General features: G+C 38.1%; 3 protein-coding genes across 9 annotated transcripts; 2 read left to right on the forward strand and 1 right to left on the reverse strand.

The window, feature by feature from the left end:
* Positions 1 to 514: 514 nt before the first annotated feature.
* On the forward strand, positions 515 to 1,435 carry LOC121796978 (ethylene-responsive transcription factor ERF086-like). The gene has a single exon (XM_042195727.1). It carries the CDS (start codon positions 515 to 517, stop codon positions 1,433 to 1,435), a length of 921 nt encoding a protein of 306 aa, XP_042051661.1.
* Positions 1,436 to 1,855: 420 nt separating this feature from the next.
* LOC121795915 (zinc finger CCCH domain-containing protein 34-like) lies at positions 1,856 to 6,446 on the reverse strand. Its single transcript, XM_042194584.1, has 7 exons — positions 6,069 to 6,446; positions 5,817 to 5,962; positions 5,268 to 5,333; positions 4,316 to 4,435; positions 3,873 to 4,205; positions 3,485 to 3,802; positions 1,856 to 2,827 (listed from the first exon to the last, which is right to left on the reverse strand). The coding sequence occupies exons 1-7, from the start codon at positions 6,160 to 6,162 to the stop codon at positions 2,429 to 2,431; spliced, it is 1,476 nt and encodes a 491-aa protein (XP_042050518.1). The 5' UTR covers positions 6,163 to 6,446; the 3' UTR covers positions 1,856 to 2,428.
* Positions 6,447 to 13,942: 7,496 nt separating this feature from the next.
* On the forward strand, positions 13,943 to 23,833 carry LOC121795901 (protein ALWAYS EARLY 3-like). 7 transcript variants are annotated; one of them, XM_042194564.1, is made up of 22 exons: positions 13,943 to 14,125; positions 14,376 to 14,547; positions 14,889 to 15,012; positions 15,424 to 15,522; positions 15,770 to 15,832; positions 16,496 to 16,573; positions 16,957 to 17,143; positions 17,710 to 17,975; positions 18,053 to 18,416; positions 18,957 to 19,031; positions 19,455 to 19,729; positions 19,810 to 19,866; positions 20,018 to 20,317; positions 20,401 to 20,576; positions 20,681 to 20,963; positions 21,208 to 21,432; positions 21,805 to 21,954; positions 22,075 to 22,218; positions 22,308 to 22,526; positions 22,920 to 23,024; positions 23,106 to 23,210; positions 23,331 to 23,833. In XM_042194564.1, exons 3-22 carry the CDS (start codon positions 14,908 to 14,910, stop codon positions 23,493 to 23,495), a joined length of 3,441 nt encoding a protein of 1,146 aa, XP_042050498.1. In that variant the 5' UTR covers positions 13,943 to 14,125; positions 14,376 to 14,547; positions 14,889 to 14,907; the 3' UTR covers positions 23,496 to 23,833. The 7 variants fall into 7 exon arrangements, with proteins under 7 accessions (XP_042050498.1, XP_042050499.1, XP_042050493.1 ...); XM_042194565.1 differs by having other exon boundaries at positions 23,115 to 23,210; XM_042194559.1 differs by having other exon boundaries at positions 22,920 to 23,210.
* Positions 23,834 to 25,530: the final 1,697 nt, after the last annotated feature.

Consider the following 25,530-nt stretch of genomic DNA (forward strand, 5'->3'; position numbering starts at 1 on the left):
CCATTTTAATATAAATAAAATAATAATTTTTGGATGAATTATTGTGACCACAAGATTGTAAAATTAATGGATGAGATTTGGTCTCTAGTTCGGTATTTAAAATTGGTTCGACATTGATCACAACTTTATACTATAATATAATATATGTATGATCACATTTCATTCAAGTTTTTTGAGCTTTAAAGTGGCATAAATAATGCAACACATTTTGGTGAAAGGCCCTTTGTCAAGAGAATAGAATCATGAAATCCTAGTCAATATCAAAAATCTTATACTCCGGAAAGGCAAAGGTCACTTTTTTTTCTCTATTTTTCTAGTGATCCAAACAAGTACTTCCAAAAAAATCCAAAAAGTTATCAAATAGTAATAATTTATTGTTGTCTTTCAATCACTGAATGTGGCCACCCTCCCAACACTCCAAACCACTGCCTTTAAAAGAGAGGTCAATTAAAACACACCACCAAAACAAAAACTAACACAAACAAAAACTCATTCCCATTTTCTTGCAACAAAAATGTCATCACATAAACCCTCCCATGAAAAACCCTTCACCGTCTTTGAGCCCATCCTCACTGACACAGGCTTCACCCTCCTCCAGCGCAACACGGCGGCAGTGGTGCAGCCAGGCGACCGCCGGGGCCGCAAGAAACAGGCGGAGCCGGGGCGGTTTCTGGGCGTGCGGCGGCGTCCGTGGGGCCGGTATGCGGCCGAGATTCGGGACCCAACCACCAAGGAGAGGCACTGGCTGGGCACCTTTGACACTGCTCAAGAGGCTGCATTGGCCTATGATAGGGCAGCCCTCTCCATCAAAGGCACTCAAGCAAGAACCAACTTCATCTACTCTGATCAAACCACTTTCCACTCCCTCTTAACCCCTTTTCAACTCCAATCCTTCTTGCAGCCATCGCCACAAACTACCAAACACCATGCCATCACCAACACTGCGAGCCTCGACATTCCTCAGGGCCCAGTCCACAACGCGTGTCATTCCCATGAATCTTCATCACCCAATGATGATCAAGAAAGTTTCTTCAACTTGTCCAAATCTGACACAAGCTCTGGCTACTTGGATTGCATTGTCCCAAACAACTACTTGAACCCTTCTCCTAACACCAACTCAAGCAAGAAGCAAGAAAGCTCTCTCTCATCACAGAATTATCATGAAAACCTATTTGATTCGGCGTCTGCAGATGTATCTACATACAACCAAGAATTCGACTACGGATTGTGGGATAGCCAGCAGCAGTGGGAGCTGAGTTCTTGTGAGCTCTCAGCAATGATTAACAATCCCAATAATATGGAAGAGAATAGGGGAGATTTTGATCAAATGATGAGTAATGCAGCAACTAATAATAGCAATGACTCTGCAGCAAGTTGCTCATCTTTTTATCCTTGTTTTGGGGATTCAGCTGACTTGGGACAGTCTCTATTTTGAGTGGTAGTTATGCAAGTCTTATGTTAAAGATTCACTTTTTTTGTTTGCAAGTCCAATGGTATAATATTTGCGTGGGCATATATCTATCTTGTTTGTTTAGTTTATTTGCAATAGGTTACAGATATACGTAGGGAAATAAATACACATGCAGCTTTAGAAAACTAAGTGATCTTGGACTAACAAAAAAATGTAAGATCCTTTTAATTAACATAAAAAATTTGTGATAAGACCTTTAGTTTGATGTGCACTGCAGTATGACCTAATTCATTTAAGCATGGTACTTTTCAAAATGTACAACCTTAACTCCTAAGCAGATGATATTTTCAGACATCTACTGCAAAGTCTAAAATAGGCTGTCTACTTTTCCTGCTAATATTTGTACAGAGAAACATGTAAGTAATGTGCAATGATGTACCTAAATACATGAAAAACACAATATTTCCTCTGAATTCTTTGATGGATAATTTGTGAAGCACCATTCAAGCACAATTCATAATTCACCACATAACTACAAATCATACATATAAAGGAAGCATTATATGCTTCTGTATTTCTACAAGTTTATCGGTCGAGAATAAGATCCCCAATCAAAAAAGGGGGAGAAGAAGCAATGCTCACTCCAAGATCGAGTTGGGACGAAAGGGGTGTAGAAACAGTAATTATGTCCAGATTTGAGAATGGTGAGGACTCATCTTTCCCGTTCCGGAAAAGATAGCATAAATAGACAACAAGCTCCAAAATTCGAGCAGGGGATGGGAATTAAGCTAAGGGGGAGGTTGGATTTGGGCTTTTTGTTATTGAAAGATTAAGTTGAAAAGCTAAATATGATTTTTGGGTATGTATGGCTTATTTCAAAAGGGGGGCGGCCACGTGATATTTATGAACAATGATGGAAGTAGCTAAAGGTTGTGCTAAGACCTGAAAGGATGAAGGTCACTGGCACCAAAAACTTGAACTTTGCTTTATGGAAGTTGCTAGACTCGCACTTCCACTTCAGCTTGATGCGTGTGTCTCACCACCATGACTTGCACTACTGCCACCACCTGAAGATACAGAGCCCTGGCCAGACTGCTGAACGTACGATTGAGGAAAAGCCCCAGTATTTGAGAATATTGAACCAACTGATGCACTTGAGCTGCTCATAGATGAAATTTGTGACGAGGGCAGGTTTTTACTGAACCCAGAAAGCAGCTCAGGCCTTAGATCTGATGATGAGGATGATGGAGCCAGAGTTGCAGTTGTTGATCCCACCGGGTAAGGAGCAACTGGCATGTCGGTCAGAGATGATGCAGAAGGGCTGTAGCTCAAAGATCTCATAGGATGATCAAATTTGCAAGAGGGCCCAAATTTGCACACTCCATTTTGTGCATAGTGAGAACAAAGTGGCGCACCCTGAGAAATGGCGTACAATATTTAGAAACACGGGTATGATTCTTGACTATATTCTACATACTGGAGGATATCAAAAGTGTCTTACACCTACCATCATGCAAATTAAACAAGGAATGCCACAGAATTGACAACAAAGAAAAAACAACATTTTTACTGAGGCAAAACAGATCATGCCAAGGAATTGACAAAATCAAGAAAAAAGAGGAATAAGAGAAACTTGTCCAATTTATTGCAATCAGTTTATAACAGTCTGCAGACAAGAATAACTAAAGATTTCTATGAGCTTGAAGCCTCCAAATCTACCAAAACTCATACAACTCGACTTCCAGAGTTAATATTGGAGCAAGGGGCTGTGCACTAATGGGAGCATCCATATGCAGGTTTTGGTTTATCAGAAGCAACAGCCTCTGTTGAAGCATTACTAGATCAAGAAAACAAAAGAATGGTAGTGTTAATATCACACAAACCTCCTAAATAAAATATAATCGAAGGATTTTTTTTCAACCTAAAAGGATATAACACCCAGATGCTTCAAATAAAGGCAAAAGTTAATAATTGTGAAAAGTGGCATAGCCACACTGTGACCACTCATCTTATTATGCCGTATGTAAGAAATTAAAAACCACAGCAAACTTCAAGAGATAAATGAATGCTTACTGGGCGTAGTGGCAGACCCATTGGGCTAAGTACATAACTGGTCCTAGACGCACTCCATTCTGGTGGATGATGATATTTACATGTAGCTCCAAATTTACAGTCCCCATTCCTTATATAGTACTGACATTCTGGTTGGCCAGGTCTTTCGGGTAATGCTTGTTCTTTTTGACTGCCACTTGATTGGCCAGCAGAAGAGGTAACGGAAAGGTATGACCCTGTATAGGCAGTAGCCGAAGGAGACAACTGTGTTATCCCATAGATCGGGGCTGCACCAATTGTTTGTTGAGTACTTAGTGAAGCCGCCGGACTAACAGGTGCCTGTACATGTACTTCCAGAATTTAGCATAATAGTAGGGACAATAAACATTATACTGTTGGCAACACCTACCGGATAGGGAGTCCAGCCAGGAATAGGAACGACTCCAGGGGGGAGGATCATATGACCGTAACTTCCAGGAACATAAGAGCCTTGAAGCATAGCAGGCCTGGCAACTGGCCAGTTGCCTTGAATAACCCCATATTGTTGAGAAGGTTGATGAGCAGAAGGAGAAGGTCCAGCTGGATACATAGCTGGTGTCGGCATAGCTGCTGAGGCAGTCATAGACCCAGGACCAGGAGGGGCTGGCATTGGTATCCCGGCCGGCTGTGGGTGATGAAATTTACAGGTGACACCAAACTTGCACTGCCCTGTCTTTACATAATATGAACATTCTTTTTCTCCCTGCCAAAAGAAGACTATGAAGCAGCTAGCAAGATGTATAATTTTCTTTAAACAAATCGTAGATAATGCAATAGAAAATATAAGAATGAATATAATCCAAAGAGGCAGACCGGTCGCAGAGGATATCCATAAAAATTCAGTGCTGCAGGAGCTGAAGATCCAACTCCTTGCTTTGGATGATGATACTTGCATGAACCACCAAATTTACACATTCCTGTGCGCATGTAGTACTACAAATCCATTGTGAAGGCGTGAATTGAACGAAACGATTAGTTTCACAAAGAAGATATAATGCTCAAATGAAATACACGAGCATCTCAAAAGGATGCTTCTACTGAGAAATGGTTGAAAATATTTCTACTGGTCTGCAATCAGAATCATTTGAAATCTAAAAAGGATATTTGCATTAGAAGCATCATTTGAAATTTTCAACTGAGAAAAGGATAAATAGAAGTCTGCAATCAAGAAGTTTCTTTGTTTTTATTATAGCATGACAACATAAAGATGAAATCTGAGAGAGGTAAGAGTAAGTAAACATTTATCAGCATTCACTTCAACATCTAAAACTACCTCGGAGAAATTTACACAAGCTAGACAATACCAGATGATACCCCATATGGAAAGAAAAACAGCAGTAGGATCATAGTTTGTAGATCACTTTGGCTAATGTCAGAGATCAAACTCATTGATAAATGCTAGAAATCTTTACAAAATTAAGTTGACAATTTCTTTCAGAGCATTATGTCGCACATGCATTTCAGCCAACTTCAAGGCTTTTTCTTGCCATTCAGCAGCTCAAAACCCTTAAATAGGGCATGAGCTGAAAACTTAGTAAATTAGCATGCAATAGCAAATACACTTTTCCAATATAGAAAGTACAAATTCAGCCTGACCTCATCAACACCTTTATTTTAAATCTTAGAAAAAAGCTTACACTTTACACAATGCACCTCACTGACATCAAATTTTCTTTGAAATTTTTTTATCTGGTAAATGTTAAATATTTTTTTCCATTTACGTTACGTTAATTTATAAACAAATTTCACTATCTATAAATTTTACCTGACAGATTGGTTGGCCAACACGTTCGGGGTACTCACCTCCACCAGCTCTGAGAGCTCCCATAGCCTAAAACAGTGATAAAAAAAAAATGAATAGTGCGTATACACCAAATTGAGGTGATCAGTGAATAAAAATCTTTACCTACTTTATACTATTTCTATACCATAATCATAACAACGATGAACTTCATCGACACAACATAGACTCCAATTCTACCGGACTTACCATCAAATCAAATCGATATAGGAAACTACTATTTCTACCGAATACCTGTGTACCCGATTCACAACATTGCCTTCACCAAAACCATTACAAACTAATAGACTCGATTTTCACCCGTGTTATTCATACGATCATTCACAATGTAAATTCTTTCCCCAATCTAGTTATAACTGATATTTGATAGAAACCAGAATAGATCCCCCCAACCAAACAAGAAAAAGTATAAATTTCCCAAATTAGAATCAAATCTACACAAAACCACCACTAAATCGTGCTCTTTACCAAATGATCACAACAATCATAGCTTGAAAAATCAACGTAATTTACCGGGCCACGATCCCGGGGATGATTAAACCGGCAGCGATTGCCGTAGCCACAGAAACCAGTCCTCAAGTAATAGATACAATCGGGCTCATCGGGCCTCTCCGGGTACGATTCGGGCCCTCCACCAAGGCCCAATTGCCACATAGGCTCTGCATTGAAACAACCAAACCCCACACGAATTCAACATTACAAAAACTCGCCCCCAATTCAGGAAAATTCGACTGAAATTCAAGTGAAATTCAGATGAAATTCAACCTTCGAGCCCGGTATCTCCGCCCACTGCCGCCCATTCCGCCACCGGATCCGCTGGTACTGCCTCCATTGCCTGGATCCCGCTGTATCTCTCCATATTTTTATACACACAAGCGCACACTCTCTCAACACACACACGCTCTCTCTCTCTCTCTCTCTCTCTACAAATATATACAGTATCTACACTACACAGCAGAAATGTTTCATAACAGTGTGCGGAGATAGATATTTACAGAGCTATGTATACGTTGTAGGTACAGAAACACATAGCAGCATGTGATTGTTTGTGAGTGAGGTAGAGAGAAGGGTGGTTTTTGATCGAGAGGGGGTTTGGTGGTTTGAGAGAAAATGAGAGGAGGGAAGAGGAGAGAGAAAGAGAGAGAGTGCTTCAGCTTGCTTTTTAACACACTCCTCTCCTTGTATATATATTTCACACTCAATGTGTGTTTGTTGATTTTTGTGCACTTTTTGAACATTTTATTTTCTTTTAATATTCGGTCTCTTTTTTTTTGAGTTTTTATTCGGCCTTTTTTATTATTCTATGGATGTTGGATCTTATGGATTATTTCTAATTTTCTACAGTTTTTTTATTTGAAAGATTGCTTTGGCCATTGAGTTTGCCAGCATTGAAGTTTACGTGTACATTAATCATGTGTGGGTTCTTTTTTGTCCCAAAATTGTACTTTCTAAGCTTATGTGTCGATCATATTATTTTCAATAAATAAGAAAGCTAATATATATTGAAAAAATATAAAAAGTCTTCTTGTATAACTGCGACCGAAAGTCATACGCATTCTATTCTATTCTATTCTAATAACATTAGAATATATAATAGATTGTCATTAATTCAACATTAATTGGAATGTGGTTGCTTGCGAGTCTGTGACACATGCACTATTAATTAGGAATAAGACCAAGTGAATCACATTTAAATAGCCATAAAGTTGATAAAAATAGCCATAAAGTTGTGTATTTATTTGTTGACTAATGAATCCCTGTAATAGGTAGCATTCAATGCATATATTTAGGATTTTTGGGTGTTTTTTTTACAATTTATTCATAATAATACTAATCCCAATTACTCAAGCCACAGTTATATTTATAGACTCAAGCAGAGAATACTGAGAAAGTGAGAGAGTTGTGGACCCAAGATTTGTATTTATAGTAGAAAAACAGGAAAAATATTATACAGAAATTATTTTCACAAAAAGTTTTTCTACCAGAACCGGTTATGCTCCCACGCCATTCTTGCCTAAAAATACATAGTACTAATAAAAAATAGTTTCATGCACTTGGATGCATAAAATATGGAATATAATTATTTTTGTCTACATCCCCAATGAGATTTCCAAATAAATTTGAAAGAGCGGAAAAGATTAATGTATTGTGGAAGGATTAACTGTGGATTGAACAGAATAATGAGTCATATAATTTGTCAGATATTCATATTACTGAACTGATTAGGCTAGATATTTGGCTGGTCTGTTGTGATATTTCCTTAAACTCGAGGGGCGTTTATGAATTATTATGAAGTGGAATGTAGTACAAAAAATGCATTTTGGACTAAATGAAAAATGAATAAGAAGAAAATAAAGGAGCAGCTGCGCACTTACAAGATTCTACCCACTAAGGAACACGCACGTGTCACTGAAGTAAGTCTTCAGATTGCGCGCGTGCAGAGCACGTGATTATAGGTTCTCCATATTCAATTCGCAGACACAATAAGAAAAGATATTAAATTTTGTATTGCTCCGATATACACGACAATAGTTAAGCCATCCATAACGTTGTCACTAAATCGCCCCTTAAATTACTATTCGCGGGTCCCACTATACTTTTTTACTTCATCCTTTAACTAAAGGACGGAACCTGCAACTCTTCGTCCCTTAACCGTCCTTTAACTTACTATTCATTCAATTTCATTTTTATTTTTATTTCCAACCAAATTCAATTAAAAAAACACACTTCATTAAAAATAAAATAAAATAAAATTACAACATAAAATAAAAATACAACTTAAAATTCAAAAAAATAAAAAAAGACATAATTTAAATCCTAAAAAAATAAAAATGACATAATTTAAAATACAATTTTATAGAAAATAAAAAAAACTACTCTGCCGGTGAATCATCCCCCGAAGGCGGTTGAGGTGCACTGAAGCCGTGAGAAGGCGGAATGTCAAGTTGTGCTGCCATAAACGTAATTCCATTAAGCCAGGCTTGGTATTGGGCGGGCGTCATGCGGGAAGTGTCCGACATGGCCATAAGGGAGTTGGGGGGTCCCCCCGAACCCGAGCCCGCCTGGCTTGATTCGGCTCGGCCCCTTCTCCCTCTAGCCGCCTTCGTCGCATTTCTCCCTTGCGGCCGACGGCGCCCACGGGAGGACCTCCCGGCATCTTTTGTCGGGGTCTCAACCTCCTGCGAGGCAAACTCTTGTGGCCCGCTGCCCGAACCGCCCTCACCAGACGAGTATTGGCCACTCGCCGTGTGTTTCGTGCGCTTCAAGGTCGAGCCCGTGCTGGACCGCACACCGCCGGCCCACCTTTCATCGTCCTTGACGACCTCCCAAACATTGACATATTTGAATTGTTTGCAGGTGTCGTCGAAGTAGACCCGCAAAGCCGACCTCAGAATGTCAGCTCTCGTGGCTCCGCTTTGGTAATGAGCCGCTTCATTCTTGTGGATGGCGTAGAATCGTTTGACCTCTCTGTCGACTCGGTCAAAGTGAGCGTGAAGCATCTTATATGTGCGGCGGCGGGACCCCTTCGGCTTAATCTGGTGGTAGGCCTCGGTGACCTTTTCCCAGAAGCACTTCCGGGGTTGTTGATTCCCGACGATGGGATCGTACGAGACGCTGATCCAGGAGTTGTACACCGCCGGTGTTTCTTTGGGGCCGTACGGATGCCGGCCTAGATCCTCCTCCTCCTCCTCGTCCGCCTCCGCCTCCGCCCTGGAGCTTCCATCACCTCGGCCTTCTTCCGGAATGGGTTCAACGGAATAATCCTCCTGAATCTGGGATAATCCCTGCGAATACCGCGAGGCGGAGGGACAGACGTATGCATCCACGTCAAAATTGGATGGTTGGTACCCCCGGCGTCGACGAACCCTGGGTGCCCGGCGTCGACAAACCAGAACCACCCAATATGTTGTACACGCTCCCCCAATCGCCGAATGCGTTGAGATCCCACCCGCCGGAGCTGCCACCGCCGGAGTTTACATCGCCGGACATTTTGTGATGAGATGTTAGATGAAAATTGGAGAGGAAATGGAGATGATTTGAGAAGAATAGATGTGTAGTTGTGTGTGAAATGATGATGAATTAGGAATATTTATAGAGTAAAAAAATAAAAAATAAAAAATAATAAAAAACGGCTATAAACGGTAATATTACCATTTTTTATTTTTTAATTTTTATTTTTTTATTTAATTCGAATTTTTTAAAAATGAATTATTGCGTCAGCGTGACGATGCCCACTAGCGGGCTGGCGAGTGGGCGTCACGCATGGCGCCAGGGTGCGCCACATCGCCTCGGCACGTGGCGAGACGTCTCGCCAACCGTCACAGCGTGACGGAACGCTGAACGGGCTGGGGATGAGATGGGGCGCCGCAACGCGTCACGCCGTCGTCTCGTTCATTCGTGACGGAATACGGGCCACCTGCGTGACGCGTTGCGGGTGGTCTTATGAGGCCATCCACAATGAGGCTATCGTCCGCCACTGTGGCACCGCGGACGACGGACGATGCATCGTCCGCGCCCGACGCTTAGTCCGCAGACGAAGCATGGACGATAGGGCATCGTCCGCCCACTGTGGGCGACACGGACGATGCAACGCGTTTTAGTTTTTTTTTTAATTTTTAAAATTCAAAAATTTTGTTATATATATACCCCAACTTCACTTTTCATTTGTAACTTTTCGATTAACTTTTAAACTCTCAAATTACGCTATAAAATGGATTACGGTGGATACTCAAGTCCTAGTAGCCTGATGTTTGGAGATGGTGCACGGTGGACGGGTACACAACCTGGCGAATATCGGTCGTTCAACGCCAACACACAGTACGATCCAGACTTCAGTACGGATTCGTACGGTTTCTCCGACATGGAGCCGTCTCCAACTCGCCCTGCCGCCGCTTCCCGTCGTACCAATCCATGTACGGCGACTTCAAGCATTTCAACATTTGGGCGTTCTTGAGCGACAAGCAGAAATTCCAAGGCGGGATTCTGCACACCGGTGCGGCGAAGAGGATGAAGACCACAGACACTGGTGGTTACACGACCAGCGAAAGTGGAACTCGTCTGGTGGACCTCAACCAGACGTGCACGGAGGAAGAGAGTTCCGACACACCGATGTCCTCCCGGCGGCGTCCCATAGGCGTCAAGGCTGCGAAGAACAAGGAGAAGACGAAGGCGACATCCTCCTCGGCCGCTGCCCCCCATTGTCGATTCCGACCTCGATCCCGGCGACGATCCAGGTGACACTTGTCTACGCGGATTTGGCAACAAACTCGATGGCGCGGACGTTGTTAGATACGCACAACGCCCTTATGAAGTGTACGGATCCGGCCCAAGCCGAGCGCCTCCAGAGGTTGAGCGATGAGTTGAGCCGGAAGTTGGGGCTTTTGTAGGATAGTCATTTTTTTTTCTAACTCGTATAACTTTTTTTTAAAAATCAATGAATTTTTTGTCATTCTTTTAGTTAATCGTTGTGTTTTTTAATAAGTTTGCATTTATATATTTGAAAATATTTAAATTAAATAACAAAACAATAGTAAAATGCTTAGGGCGCGCCTTAGGGCGCCCCACTGCAAGTGGAAGGGCGGAAGGATAAAATGCTGACGTGACGGTGCATAGGGCGCGCCTTAGGGCGCCCCATCGTGGATGGCCTGAGAAATGAAATAGAAGCAGAATATTATAACTAAACGCTAATCCCGTATATTCAAAAGTGAAATCATAAAATATGATATACTACTAACTAGGATTTTATTTAATGTCGAACCAATTTTAAATGCCGAACTAGAGAACAAATCATGTACACCCATTTTTATAATATGATTTTGACTGATATAATCTTGTGGTCAAATATAATTTACTATAATTTCATTATTTTATTCACAAAATAATTGCTTAAGGGTATTAATGGAAATCAACATGCAAGATTGGTTATTTCTATACGTGATTCACCCCAAAAATTGTTCTACCTCCTTCCTCCATCTCCTACCTCTCGCTTACTGCCTCTCTCTCTCTCTTGTGCCTCTGCCTTCGCCGGCGAGTGGCGGCAGGCCACCGGTCATCCCCCCTCTCTCTCGCTCAAAATGAACCAATGTAGTGTGCCACCACTGCCGCTGCTACACTGTCGTCGTTCAATCACTTCATCTTATAATAACTGTATTTCATCTTATAATGAAATAACTTCACCCGAGAAATGGAAAACTTTCGATTAAAACCTTCCTCATCCATCTTCTACATCTCACTCATTGCATCTCTCTCCAGTGCCTATGCCTTTGCCGACGAGTGGCAGCTTCATTCCCCCTCTCACTCACGTGTGGCCTCTCTCTCTCTCTCTCACACTATCTGCTCTTGCTCAAACTCGTTCACACTCATCCCCGTCTCAAATTTCGAACCATAGCCATCCGAAAAATCCTCTTCATCAATCTCCCCTCTCAGCAACTTATAGCCACCCTTGTTTCGTGATATCCGGTGTCGGTAACCGCCATAGCTCGGCTCCCAACGCCGCGTCTCGACTCTCCCCACTCGTGGTACAACATTATTGTTCAGGCACCGACTCGAGGTCAGTCTCGGGTTGAATTTCACCCGCAACTCGGCCCCGATGTAGTGTGCCTCCACCGCCGTTGCTACACTACCGTCGTTCAATCACTTCATCTTATAATCATTGTACTTCATCTTATAATGAAATAACTTCACACGAGAAATGGAAACATTTCGGTTAAAATGAGCCAAATTTTGAACAGTCCAAAATAAATAACTTCATCTTATGATATAATTTCTCCATCTTATAATTACATTGTTTCATCTTATAATCAAATAACTTCACCCGAGAAATGAAAATAACTTATAATAATGTATTATGACTAAATAGCCCCTGGTATGAAGTAAAATGCTCTTAGGATGAATGACGGAAATTATTTGTACAATATCTCATCTCATCCATAAAAAATTAGATCCAATGGCTAATATTTGGTCTCTAGTTTTACACTAAGAAGGTGTTGTGCATATAAGGGACCCCTACTAACTATATTGAACATTTATAATACTAAGGTGTTCGCATAGAATAAAAAAGAGGATTAGGTATTTTCAAAATAAATGTGTGAGAATTGTTCAGCCCAATCGTGACCCAAGTGTTCTTTGGCCCAACACATAAAAGGCCTAGTCAGCCGCCCACATGGAACACACTTGCCCCTTGATGAGGATTGACACCCACATCTTTAACGGATGACACAATAAGAACATGATGATTCGGTTAACCAATTAAAAAAAATTTTATTATTATAATTATTTTTTAATAAATATCATACTTTAATTCATTTTATAAATTGTGATATGGTTTTAATCGTATTATATCATATTTTAATTGTATAATACTCCGTAGGATTTTATTATGTAATGTCAGGTTTAGGTTGTTATCGTATTTGTCAACTTGAATTGTATCATATCATTACGAATAGGGCTTCAAGTTTTCGATTCAACACGAACACGTACAAAGATAATGAGTTTGACACCTTATTGGGTTGATAAAATAAAAACTCAACGATTTTAGGTTAATTTGGGTTGGAGATTTGGAGTTACCCTATAATGACCCAACCCAATCCGCCCAAATTTCCGAACTCAAGATGCTTAAATGCTCCAACATCTACGGCAACCCACCTGCGCCGACCAGTCCCTTATACTCCAAAACACTATAAATGCGCATTTAGGCACCATCTTCTCTCAAGTGTCAAGATTTGGAGTTTCTTGATCATAACAGAGACATCACACACCTTATCTAAACACAAGAAGGTAAGACGATGGATGCTTTGTGAACCGGTTGAGTTTTAGTGTAAAGAATTTAGGGATGATGATGGTGGCGATAAATATGAAGTGAAATAGGAGATTCTTCTCCTTTGATAATTAAATGTAAGATTGAATCCTATTTAATTTTTTTCACAAATAAAATCACTAAATTTGAATCAATGTTTTTCTTCGGCCCAGCAGTCTCAAAATCCGGTACCAGCTGAACCCTATTTAAATTTTATAGTTTTAGTCAACTTACGTAATTACACTTAAACAAAACAAATATTTAACTTGAAGGTTTTTTGTTTTGTTAATAATTTGTACCCATCGTTATATATGTTACTATAAGCGAATTGATAATAAACTATACATTCAAAAATTAAAAAATAAAATAAAATAAGTGAATCCTCATTGCGAACAAAGCCAATAGAACCTCAACATATAGAGTAAGTTTTTATTTTTTGAATTTATTTTTTGAGATTCGTCGGCAATTGGGCCGAAGTTGACATTGTTTAGCATTATATACTCGGAATAATAATTATTCATATGATAGAACATACTCTGTATATATTTAAAATGATTAACAATGATATAAATAAAATATTTTCTCAAATATTAATATTGTTTATTTATGGGAAACTGAATTTTCTATTTTAAAATAGTACAGTACTTTATAAGAAATGGAAAATATTAGAGTTGAGTCAGTGGGAACTGAATTTAAAACATTCGTGGTAAAAAGCTGAAAATAAACTAATAGAGGGACTCAAGTGAAATTAAGCTAATCTTTTAAACAGATTTATTCGTCGCACAAATACAAATACAAAGAAGTAGCGTTTCGCGGTTATTACTCTCACAGAATAAAATAAAAATTAAAATCATAAATTCATCCTTCTTCCCTCGCCTCTCTCTCTCTAAAACGCTCGCTTCTCTCTCTCTCTAAAGTCTCACTACATCGCAGAAAATTCGTAATCACACCCCTTTTGCCACCAATCCTCCGTTAATTTCAAATCTGGAGCTTTCCTCAAACGTTGTGAATTGAATTCATCGGAAAGGTGAGGGGGGGAGAAGAGGCGAGTTCTTTTTTTTATATTCTCTCTTTTGCTGTTTTTTTGTGTTTCAATTTGTTTTTTTGTTTCCTTTTGTCTGATTTGAGCGCCGAATGGATAGGGTTTAAAGTGAAAGATTTTGGATTTGTTTTCTGGCGGGTCTAGCTGATTATCAGTGATAAATGTCGGTTTTTATTCGTCTGGTTGAATTTTTTGAGTTACTCAGAGATTCTTCTTATTTCCCCTTTCTTTTCAGGATTGTTTTGAAGATCGTTAATTTGAGTTTTTCTAATGCGATTAATTTTGCACTTTTGAGGATCCTTTTTGCTTGGATTTGAGTGAAGTTGTGCGCGCCTGCCGAGCTAGAGATGTCTCATATGAGTTGATGCTGTTAATATTTCTAGAGCGTATACTTTAAGATAATCCGGGTTACTATTTTTCTGTTCTCTATGATTCAAGACACATATGGTTGTGTTTGCTAATCGGACTCTGCTGTAATACATGTCAAGATATTTTAATTGTCAAAATGGGAATTTGAATGTTCACTTTCTGTTCTGTGGCTATAATATTAAATTCCGATTGTTAGTTTATTTGAACCTCTTGAATATATACTTAGTGGGTATGGGCTCTCATTGTAGTTGGGAGAGGAGTTAGAAGATTCTTCTCCAGATTTAAAAGTACTTGTTGTTCAATAAATACCTTTTAAAGAGTTTCTGCAGTCTTATGATGACTAACAATTTGATCTCATGATATTTAGTTGCTATTTTAGGTTCTTATATTAGCACATTATGGGGCCCACGAGAAAGTCGAGAAGTGTGAATAAGCGCTATTCTGATATCCCCGAGGTATCCCCCAGCAAAGATGGAGATAGTTCTAAAAAAAGTAACAGTCGGGTGAGTTTATGGTGAATTAGTTTCTTTTCTTTTACTACCACGTTTTCTGATAACTCACTTCTTGCTGTTGACCTTTGTCTTATCTCATGGTATTATTCTTGTTTTCTTTTTCCCGACTCATAAAGCGTGAAACAGAACCTTTTATTTCATAGTTTCTTGCCATGCATGTTTTCACACCAAAGGAACAAGCTGTTCAAGTTTATAGGAAAACTTTTCTAAGTGCAATAATTTTCATCTAAGTGAAATTTAGTTTTTGGTAGCTCGAATTGTTATCATAAGCTGCAGGATTCCAGTACAGTGTCTCACTGTTGATCCTTAAATCCATCTCTTTGGTTCTTTGTTTTGGGGTCATGCATGTGCACATCAAGCATCAACACAATGACCACATTGTTTTCTTTTCTTAAAACACAGAAAAGAAAGTTGTCTGACATGCTTGGGCCTCGGTGGACCATGGAAGAGCTAACTCGTTTTTATGACTCTTACCGCAAGCACAGTAAAGACTGGAAGAAGGTCAGTTCAAACTCATATTGTGAAATGTGGAATTTGTTACCTAAAATAACCATAAATATAACTGCAACATGCCGACATGCTAATAAATATGACCATCATGATCTAGATAACAATAGCATCATCATAAACAACGGCCAGTTTGGCTTGATCCCTCATAGACTAGTCAGTTGATGGCAACAGTTCTTTTAGGACCTAATCTGTTGATTGCTAAATGCTTGCCTCTTTTTCTTCTTTTGCATGTGTACAGGTAGCTGGTGCTGTCAGAAATCATTCAGCAGAAATGGTGGAGGCACTTTACACGATGAATCGGGTAATTCTGATTTTAGACTAGATGGACTCCATGTTCTTCTACTATGGATCTTACTTCACTTATATCAAGCTAGTTTTCATCAGTGAGATTTTTCTTTGCCTTTTGGAGTTCATTGCTGGCTGTTCTAATCGCATAGAATAGCTTTATGCTGGGGTGGCTCTAGAAAAAAAAATTATTTTCTTTTAGAGGTCCTTCATCCCTAAATCTATAGTGGCCAATGAGCATTGCAATTTCACCATCTGATTCACTTATTTGCTTATCTGCTCAAACAATTGCAATATTGAAAAAAATCCGCCTTAGTGTGTCGCAGATGAATAAATAAGATTTCAGGTTTGTGGTATCATTAGACATTGCATCAAGTTTACAACAGTTCATTAGAAATAAGAAAGTGAGACAGTTGTTCGTATAAGTCCTTTTTGTCCACTGGTCGTATGGACTACTGACTACAAACTACCAAATGTATACTGGAATCTTTACTGGTGGAAGGACGGGTTCCCCAAATGCTATAAGAAAATTCTTTCAAATTTCAGTAACTATCTATATAAACCCATGCTGTCATTCTGTAGACAGTGTTACATGACGTTGTGATTTTTCCAAGAACACATATTGAGATATGCACCATTTCAACAACAATTTCAACTCATATATAATTGTTAATTTTAGGCATACTTATCTCTTCCACATGGAACTGCTTCTGCAGCTGGGTTAATCGCCATGATGACTGATCACTATAGCAATCTGGTGAGACTACAATCTAATTCGCAGTGCCATCTAATCTTGTGCTCCCTTTAGCCATTTCCATGTTATTAAATGTTCACATAATTTTGATATTCGCGAGAACACAAACAACAAGAAGGTGGAATTATCCAGTTATTCTGGTATCCCCTACACACATGCGCGCTTATGGTTTGGCTCTCAGTATATATTTTTATCTTCCATCTCTAAATTCCAATACATACAAAGTACTTGTTCATAATTCTCATGACTTGTGGTGATGGAAAACCCAGTTTCTGAGGAATGTTGGTAGTATTAGCATATCTCGATCATATGAATCAGTCAGTTACGAGATACCGTTTCTGATTTCTTTATGATGACAATTATGTAATATATTCTTGGATTTACAGGCAGTAAGTGATAGTGACCAAGAAAACAATGATGGAGCAGGATCATCCCAAAAGACACAGAAGCGTGCTCGTGGGAAAGTACAGCCTCCCACCCCTAAAGTGCCAGATGAGTACATTGCTTCAGAATCTCCAATCACTGCATCAAATTATGGCTGCCTTTCATTATTGAAAAAGAAACGCTCTGGTGGTACGTTAGAATCTAGATAAGTCAATATATTTTTTGTGCGTAACTATGCTGAAAGTCATTCTCCATATACAGTCTTTGTTTGGAACTATGGATCTATGCTTATCTGCTGCGTAGTTTCTGAATTAATTGTGTGTAGGATCCCTAGGTAGGGAAAAGGTGGACAGTATTTTAGCTTTCAAAATGTAAGGGTATAAATCTCTCCAGCGCATTCTCATGTTTACTCCGGAGTACTTATGAGTTTCATCTAGTTGTCCTATACATGAGAGCCTCCATTGCTTACTTTGCTTCTGTCCTCCCCCCCCCTGAACTAGCTCTTTTCCCTCAAATAAATATTTGCCAAATTATGTGGATGTTGTCCCCTGTATCCCTTCATTGGTTATATAATGAATGTACTTTGCATAATGTACATCTTGAGCCTTATGGCAAATTTATTTCTTATTCAACAGTTAACGTCTTTTTTAACTGGCATGAGTTTAGAAGTACACCCCTGTTTTCTCTTTGCCTGCTAAATGCTGGTCTTCAACAAGACATCCATCTGAAAATTTGTATATGGTATTTTCTTTTAGGGAGCAGACCTCGCCCTGTTGGAAAAAGAACTCCAAGGTTCCCTGTTTCATTTTCATATGAAAATATCAATGGGGAGAAATTTTTTTCTCCAACAAGGCAGGGGCTGAAATTAAAGTCCAATGCTGATGACGATGAAGTGGCTCATGAGATAGCCATAGCTTTGGCGGAGGCATCACAGAGAGGTGGTTCCCCCCAGGTTTCTGGTACACTTAATAGAAGAGCTGAAAGTGTAATGTCATCGCCTTTTAGGCATGCTCAAAGAAAGGTAATAGTTTGACCTGGTCTAGTGAAATTGAAACAATATATCTTACCCCTCCCTTATAGAACTGATGTTGGTTACAGCCTAATATAGCAGAGATATCAAATGCCAAGCAGTTGGCAACAGACACGGATGAAGAAGATTTAGAAGGAAGCACAGAAGCTGACACTGGTGAATTGTCTAGGTATAAGCCCCATTTGATTGGATCTGTAAGTATTGGTACAACAAGACAGAAGGGAAAAAAACTTGAAGGGAGAAAACATGAAGTTGATAACAATATTGAGAGTCATTTGGGTGACATCAAGGAAGAATGCAGTGGAACAGAGGAAGGTCAGCAACTGCTGAGTGCAATGAGAAGAAAGTTTGATGTGGAGGTCAATGACACTAAGGTATCCAGATCCCCTATGCAGAATAAGAAGAAGAGCAAAAAGGTTCTCTTTGGAAGAGGTGTGATATTCATATATCTTCCGTATTAATTCTTGTCCCTTGAATCATAGTATATCACGGATCATGGACTTCACCACTTTTGGTATGCTGGACAATAAAAAGAAAATAATTCCATATTACATCTTTAAGGAATGGTTAAAATTTATTCACAATAGATTGTCTGACTAATTACAGGCTATTATTTATTGAAACGTGATATTAGGGTTTACTTGCTTTTATAAGTAAGTTCCACAGTTTAGATAATGTTTCTTTTTGGACAATTTTTTCGACTTGCTCTACCCATTATTATTTATAGAATAAGAAACATCATGCAAAGATGCCAACTAGTTAATTGATTCATTAATCAAACACCTTGACCTTGTTGAATGTGGATGCATTTCATGTCTCAGAAAACTGTCTGGCCTTCAAGAGTTTGAACATAATATTTTATGGGCTACTTTTCCTTGCAAAAACTTAATTCAGTTGTAGGAATGGTATCTGGTAGCTTAACTGAACTATATCTCTCTCCACTGTCTTTGAGATTATGATGGATCTTTGCAGACGAAGGACCTGCTTTTGATGCCTTGCAAACATTGGCGGATTTGTCACTGATGATGCCAACAGATAATGAAGATGGTACGTGTTCAGATCTACTATTTCTTGTTTACTGAAATTCAGATGACTAAGATGGTTTGCCAAATGTATTTAGCAATTCGTTCACCTAGCTATTACCTTCTCGTGTAGATTACAAGAAAGGTGTCACTACTACTTTCTTAGCATACAAACTCTTAAGATTATGTTGATTAGTCATATCCAAGTATTCTGATTTAAAATCAAGCAGTTCACGAGTTTTATGAGGTAAAATTGAAGTTAAATATTTTTGTCCTAAACCAGCATCTCATTTCGGAATATTCAGTTTATTTGGAAAATAACTTTTGACTGTCACACTGGATGAAAATTTGCATCGCCTTTATCATTCATTCTACTTTATGATTTAACTAATATGAAGAATAAAATAATCAGATGAAGATTGACAAAGTGTTGATTTTCTTACATCAGATTCAGTGGTGCTGTTTAAAGATGAACATCATGATCATGTTGATGAGTCTGTGCCATTAGAATCTCCGCCAGCAAACCAGCCAAGAGAGAAACGTAGACCCTCAGGGGTAAGAACGAAAGGACATCTAGCATCGAGTCTTGAAGTTGCTTCTAGCAAAACATCAAAACCTGGAAAAGGTTCAGTTTTTTATGGTGGTTCTGTTCATGAAGAATACCAGGATTCCCATCAGTCTACCACTAAAGCAAGAAAAAAACAAAAGACGCCAGTTTCTAAGGTGAGAAAGGCATATTGTTCATCTTTCATTGTTGATTATTCTCACACATTTAATTTTGGCATGGTTTTTACCTCTTGCAGAGTCAAAAGCCTGAAACTCATGCTGATGTTCATCTTAGTGGATCACCAGGGATTGAGGTACTCTTATTTTAGCTGTATAATTTCTTCTTTTTTTTGACATTTATTACACAGTATGACTACTGGAAGGTATAATACAAGTATGCAACCTTAAATTCATCTCCTTCTCTAGTTGAGAGCTCATCAAACAGTAATGATGCTTTTTTATTAGGTTGGAGATGTAGGCAAGAAATTGATGAGGAGTAAAAAATCTTCCCAGAGCAGTTCCCCGAGAGTGATGAAAATTTCAGAAAACTCTTCTGGTACTGATTTGCAGAAAGAAGGAAGTGACTCCGCCCAATCAGCCACACAGGTCACGGTCAATAACTTACCTACTAAAATGCTGAGCCGGCGCAAGATGAATCTTAAAAAACCATTGGCCAAGAAAGACCTGAAGTTATCTGAAAAGATCTCAAACGATGAGAATAATCTGTCACTTGGTTTGCTCCATGATACAGTGCCTAGATTTAAGGTTTGGCTTGTTTTAATTCCTTTAAATCCATATTCTTATATAAGTTAAATACTCATTCTCCTTGTCCATTTTATGGCAAGCAGAACCTGTCTAATTGTTTATCGAATCAACGTCTGAGGAGATGGTGCACTTATGAATGGTTCTACAGTGCCATTGATTATCCATGGTTTGCAAAGAGGGAGTTTGTTGAATATCTGTATCATGTTGGATTGGGTCATGTACCGAGATTAACTCGTGTAGAGTGGGGTGTCATAAGAAGGTTTGTTATTTCATTTTCCGATTGCGCAAAACTTTTGTGCTTTTGGTCACCCAAGTTCTGCACCAACACTGGGCTGATAACTAGTTTCTCTATTGCTCAAGCAGTTCACTTGGTAAACCACGGCGGTTTTCAGAGCAGTTCCTGAAGGAAGAAAAAGATAAGCTTAATCAGTATCGAGAGTCTGTCAGAAAACATTACACTGAGCTCCGTGAAGGTCTAAGGGACGGACTACCGACTGACCTTGCAAGGCCTTTATCAGTTGGTCAGCGTGTCATTGCTATTCATCCAAAAACAAGGGAGATTCATGATGGAAGTGTGTTAACTGTTGATCACTTGAAGTGCCGGGTTCAATTTGACCGTCAAGAGCTAGGGGTTGAATTTGTCATGGTGAATTATGCTATTTAATCCTTTCATATATCAATTTTGATACCATTCAGATATGTCGTAGTATCAGCATGTCCACTTTAGGTAGTGAAATTGCATACATTCCTAAAATGCAAGTTTCCTTAACAGTTTTGTTTGTCTGATTCAGAAATTTTCAGTTTATGTGCTTAAGAAGTACAAGGAAGTCCTTGTGCCTCCATTATGTTTATTTTATTTTCTTAATGATTATTTGATTTTTCCCGTGCAGGACATTGACTGCATGCCTGTAAATCCTTTTGAGATCATGCCTGCAATACTAGGCAGACACACAATCACAGTTGACAAGTTTTTTGAGAGCTTCAATGAACTGAAAGAGAATGGACGAGCAAAGGAGTATATTAAGCTTTCTCCTAACACCAACCTGGATAATATGGATGATATTTTTCGGCTATCTTTATTAGCTAATCCTGCTAGTTTCCTGAAGCAATCAAAGGCATTATTTTTCTTCCTTCCTGTTCATTCTCATTGGTTTGCGTTATATGTTATTTCTACTTGATCCTTATTAGAATTTTTAGACTTGATGCATGCGTTTGCAAGTTTTTTTGAACTATAAGAAGTTAATCGTCTCTGTTGACCGAATTACATCGTTTATTTGTTCTGATGATATGTTGTCCCTATATCAGTGTATACATATTCTATTAATCGCACTGCACTGCATATGATTGGTACATTGATTTATTTCATACTGTGTCCTGAAATATCTGGTTATACTATATGTTCTATTCGATCCAATATGCTAGTTTGCACTCGCAGAATGACAAGTTACTGTAAAGCATTAGTATCTCACATAGATTTTATCCTCCAGGTTGCCTCTGATGTTTCAACAAGGCCGGGAACTGGTGATACCGCAACGTACCAGCAAACTTATCCTCAGCCCGGTACACTAGCGCAGATCCAGGCAAAGGAAACTGACATTCAAGCTCTTGCACAACTGACTCGTGCTCTTGATAAAAAAGTAATGTTTCCTTGGATTATTTAATGATTTGTTTCTGAATATATAAGTAGCTGTTACATTTTGGTGATTGGAAATTTAACAACAGGGCATACGTGGCCTTATTGCTTGTAATATGTACAGGAAGCTATTGTTCTCGAGTTGAGGCGTATGAACGATGACGTGGTGCAAAGTCGGAAGGATGGTGATAGCCCTTTAAAAGAATCGGAACCATTTAAAAAGCAATATGCCGCGGTACTTATACAATTGAATGAAGCCAATGAACAGGTAGAGGTCCCATAAAAGATACTGAGTCTTATGGACCAAATTTTGTTGCATTTAGATATAACTATAAGCTTCATTATTTTCGTTGGCAGGTCTCTTCAGCTTTACACCGCTTGAGAGAACGAAACACATATCAAGGAAAACTTTCACTTGCATGGCCAAGGCCGCTGCTTGGTCTTGCTGATCTGGATAGCACATTCAATTCTTTTGACCGTTCTGCATTTCAAACTCAAGAATTGGGATCACATGTGAATGAAATCGTGGATAGCTCGAGAACAAAAGCTCAGACGATGGTGGATGCAGCATTGCAGGTAAACAAGTCAAATTCAAGTGACCCTTTTTAATGTGTGGTGCTCCTTAAAAGTGAAATCCACGAACTTTCCGTTTTGAGTTGGGCCCTCTCTTTCGCATGAAGTTGGTACTACAATTTCTCAAAGTTTATGTCATTGTTGCTTGAACATGAAAAAAAACAAAAAATGAATAACTTGGATCTATTTCCTACCCTTTTTTATAATTATATCCTTCTGCTTGGAGCACATTCAAAAATCGAACTATCATACTTCTACATGAGGTGCCGAGTTCGAGCCCTCTTGACATCAGTTGTAATTTCCTCCTATCTATAGTATAGGAGTTTATTTGTAATTTCCTCTCTTATATAGGAGTTAATTTAAAAAAATATATATATATATATCATACTTCTACAGGCAATATCATCACTCAAGAATATGGAGGATACCATGGAGAAGATTGAGGAAGCCATAGACTATGTAAATGACCGGCTTCCCTCAGACGATTCCTGCATTCCTGTGGTGAATCTTCTACTTATCTTATCTAACTCTCTCTCTATGTATCGCCGCCTCAACTATTATGATCTTTTTTTAAACTGTAAGCTGTTGCAGAGAACTGATCCTAAATCTACAAATGCATCTGATATTGAGACCCAAATTCCTTCTGAGCTGATCACAAAATGTGTAGCAACTTTGCTAATGATTCAGGTGAAATATAAACAGAAAGCAAAGATGTCTTTCTCTCAAGAAAGTACTCAAGTTCCTGACTGAGTTGGGATAGCGTATTTCCCCTACATTTGCTGACTCGGAATTTTTTTATTAATGCAGAAATGTACAGAAAGACAGTTCCCTCCATCTGACGTGGCACAGATACTAGATTCTGCTGTGACAAGCCTACAGCCACGCAGTTCGCAAAACCTTCCTGTTTATACCGAGATACAAAAGTGTGTGGGCATCATCAAGAACCAGATATTGGCTCTAATACCTACTTAGTCACTTAACAAGAGAAACGGTATTAGGTCCTTAAAATTTGACTTGTAATTTTTGTCCCAGCTCTCTACCTTCGGTGCATTCATAGGTTAGATTTTATTCATACCAGTTCTTCGTATTTTCTCCACGAGGATCAGCTAGTTTTCTAGTTGTGGGAAAATGAATGGAGAACGTTGGTATAAATATTTGTACATGATTTTCTATCAACTCTATAAGGCAGTCGCTTCGACTGCATCACTTGCATTTTACGTTATGTAGGGAATGCCATTAACAGATTGTAAATCAGTTAGAGAGACAATGAAAGTGCAATAAGATGAATGAATTTCAGTGGTCTTCTTTTAGGAAGCTCTTCATTGGTTAAACTCTGAACTGGACCTGTTGTGAACATCACTTCTTAGGAGGAAGTTTGATCTCTCATTCATGTTCAACCAGCAGAGAAAAAGGGCACATTATAGATAGGTTGCAGGTTGCTCTTTTGCACATTATAGATTGGTTGCACCGGAGTAATTGTTTATATTCGTCGAAAACGCATACAAAATATGGAAAATGTTTACTCTGCTCACTTATAATTGTTGTTGGAATATGAAGAGTTTGTAAAATCGTAGTTGCTCGGAAATGTAAAGAGTAAATTAGGTGGTTTCAGAACAGGAGATGTATTGAAGGATAAAGAGAATATTGCTCTTTGTGGCTTGTATGTATCAAAAGCAATAAAAAAAGAGTAAGAAATGGAAAATAGAAGAAAATGTATCATCGTTTTCGTTCATTTGCTAATATTTTTGTCTACTAACCGGTGGCGGAGTTTTCATGGTCTTGGCATACCATGTTGGCAATATGACTTGGTTTGACCAACTAATAGTTTTTTTAAAAGTGTTATCAATAAACATGTATAATATGGAAATTAAATACACCTAATATATGGAACATTTCCTTAATTTATTGGCCTTTACTTCTTTTATTGAAATTATTGATGCACATAAATTTTATTTTCTTATTTTTCATTTTTTTATAGTATGCTAACAAGTGTAATTATATATAATATTATTGGAATTGATTTATAAATATGCTAACAAGTGTAATTATATATAATATTGAAACTAAATGCATAAAAAGTACTTTGCGCATTTTTATGTTTTATTTCTTCGACTAAATATTTTGGTGCATATTAAGTTTATTTTTCAGCAAAAATAAAATTAAAGTTTTCTCCCACCTCTAATACTTTTCATTAACTTGTTTTATGTTATTAAAAATTAATATTAATTAATCAATATAATAAAAAAGTTCAAATTGTCACATTTTATCACTACTTGTATAGATTTTTTATAAAATAAAAAATATCTTTTAGTATACTAATTTATTATGACTATAATTTAATTTTCTTGGAATATTAATATTCATCAAAAAATAAGTTTTCTTCCCTGTTTAACATTTTACTGTATATTTTTTTTCTTTCTTAATTTTTAAAAATTATTTTTAACATGTTATAAATATATTAAAAATTGTAAATAATTAATTACTATACTAATAAAGTTTGAATTAATTAATTTCAATTTTTAATAAAAAAAATTTAAAATAAGAAATAAAGTTTATATGCATAAAAAATTCCAATAAAAGAAATAAAGGCCAATAAATTGATGAAATCTTCCATATATTAGGTGTATTTAGTTTCCATAATACACATGGTTAGTGATAACACTTGTCAAAAAACTATTAGTTGGTCACACCAAATCATATTGCCAATTTGGTATGGACCATCGGAATCCTTGAAAAGTTGTTGAACTATCTTTATTATTTTTAGGAATCTGATTACTTTCTACATTTCAATAAAAATTAAATAAATATTGAAATTTAAAATCAAAGAATAGATTACTTTTTTAAGGCAAAATTATAACAATGGTATTAACTTAATTAATTTACTTTAAGTTTAATAATTAATTAATCATGGCCATGGACTTAATACTCTACAACTCAATTCATCCAAGACCATCGAGATAGTGGCTCAATTTATTTCCCTTTATTCTAGCCCACTAATTAATTAAGG

The sequence above is a fragment of the Salvia splendens genome, chromosome 3, assembly GCF_004379255.2.
Source record: "Salvia splendens isolate huo1 chromosome 3, SspV2, whole genome shotgun sequence".
NCBI classification, from domain to species: Eukaryota; Viridiplantae; Streptophyta; class Magnoliopsida; order Lamiales; family Lamiaceae; genus Salvia; species Salvia splendens.

Coding starts and splice junctions, on each gene's coding strand:
- LOC121796978 (XM_042195727.1), top strand. CDS start 515: ATGTCATCACATAAACCCTCCCATGAAAAACCCTTCACCGTCTTTGAG.
- LOC121795901 (XM_042194563.1), top strand. CDS start 14,908: ATGGGGCCCACGAGAAAGTCGAGAAGTGTGAATAAGCGCTATTCTGAT. Junction 15,013..15,423: donor CTAAAAAAAGTAACAGTCGG/GTGAGTTTATGG, acceptor CTTAAAACACAG/AAAAGAAAGTTGTCTGACAT. Junction 21,433..21,804: donor GTTTCCTGAAGCAATCAAAG/GCATTATTTTTC, acceptor TTTATCCTCCAG/GTTGCCTCTGATGTTTCAAC.
- LOC121795915 (XM_042194584.1), bottom strand. CDS start 6,162: ATGGAGAGATACAGCGGGATCCAGGCAATGGAGGCAGTACCAGCGGAT. Junction 5,963..6,068: donor CGGAGATACCGGGCTCGAAG/GTTGAATTTCAT, acceptor GTTTCAATGCAG/AGCCTATGTGGCAATTGGGC. Junction 4,206..4,315: donor ATGGATATCCTCTGCGACCG/GTCTGCCTCTTT, acceptor TTCTTTTGGCAG/GGAGAAAAAGAATGTTCATA.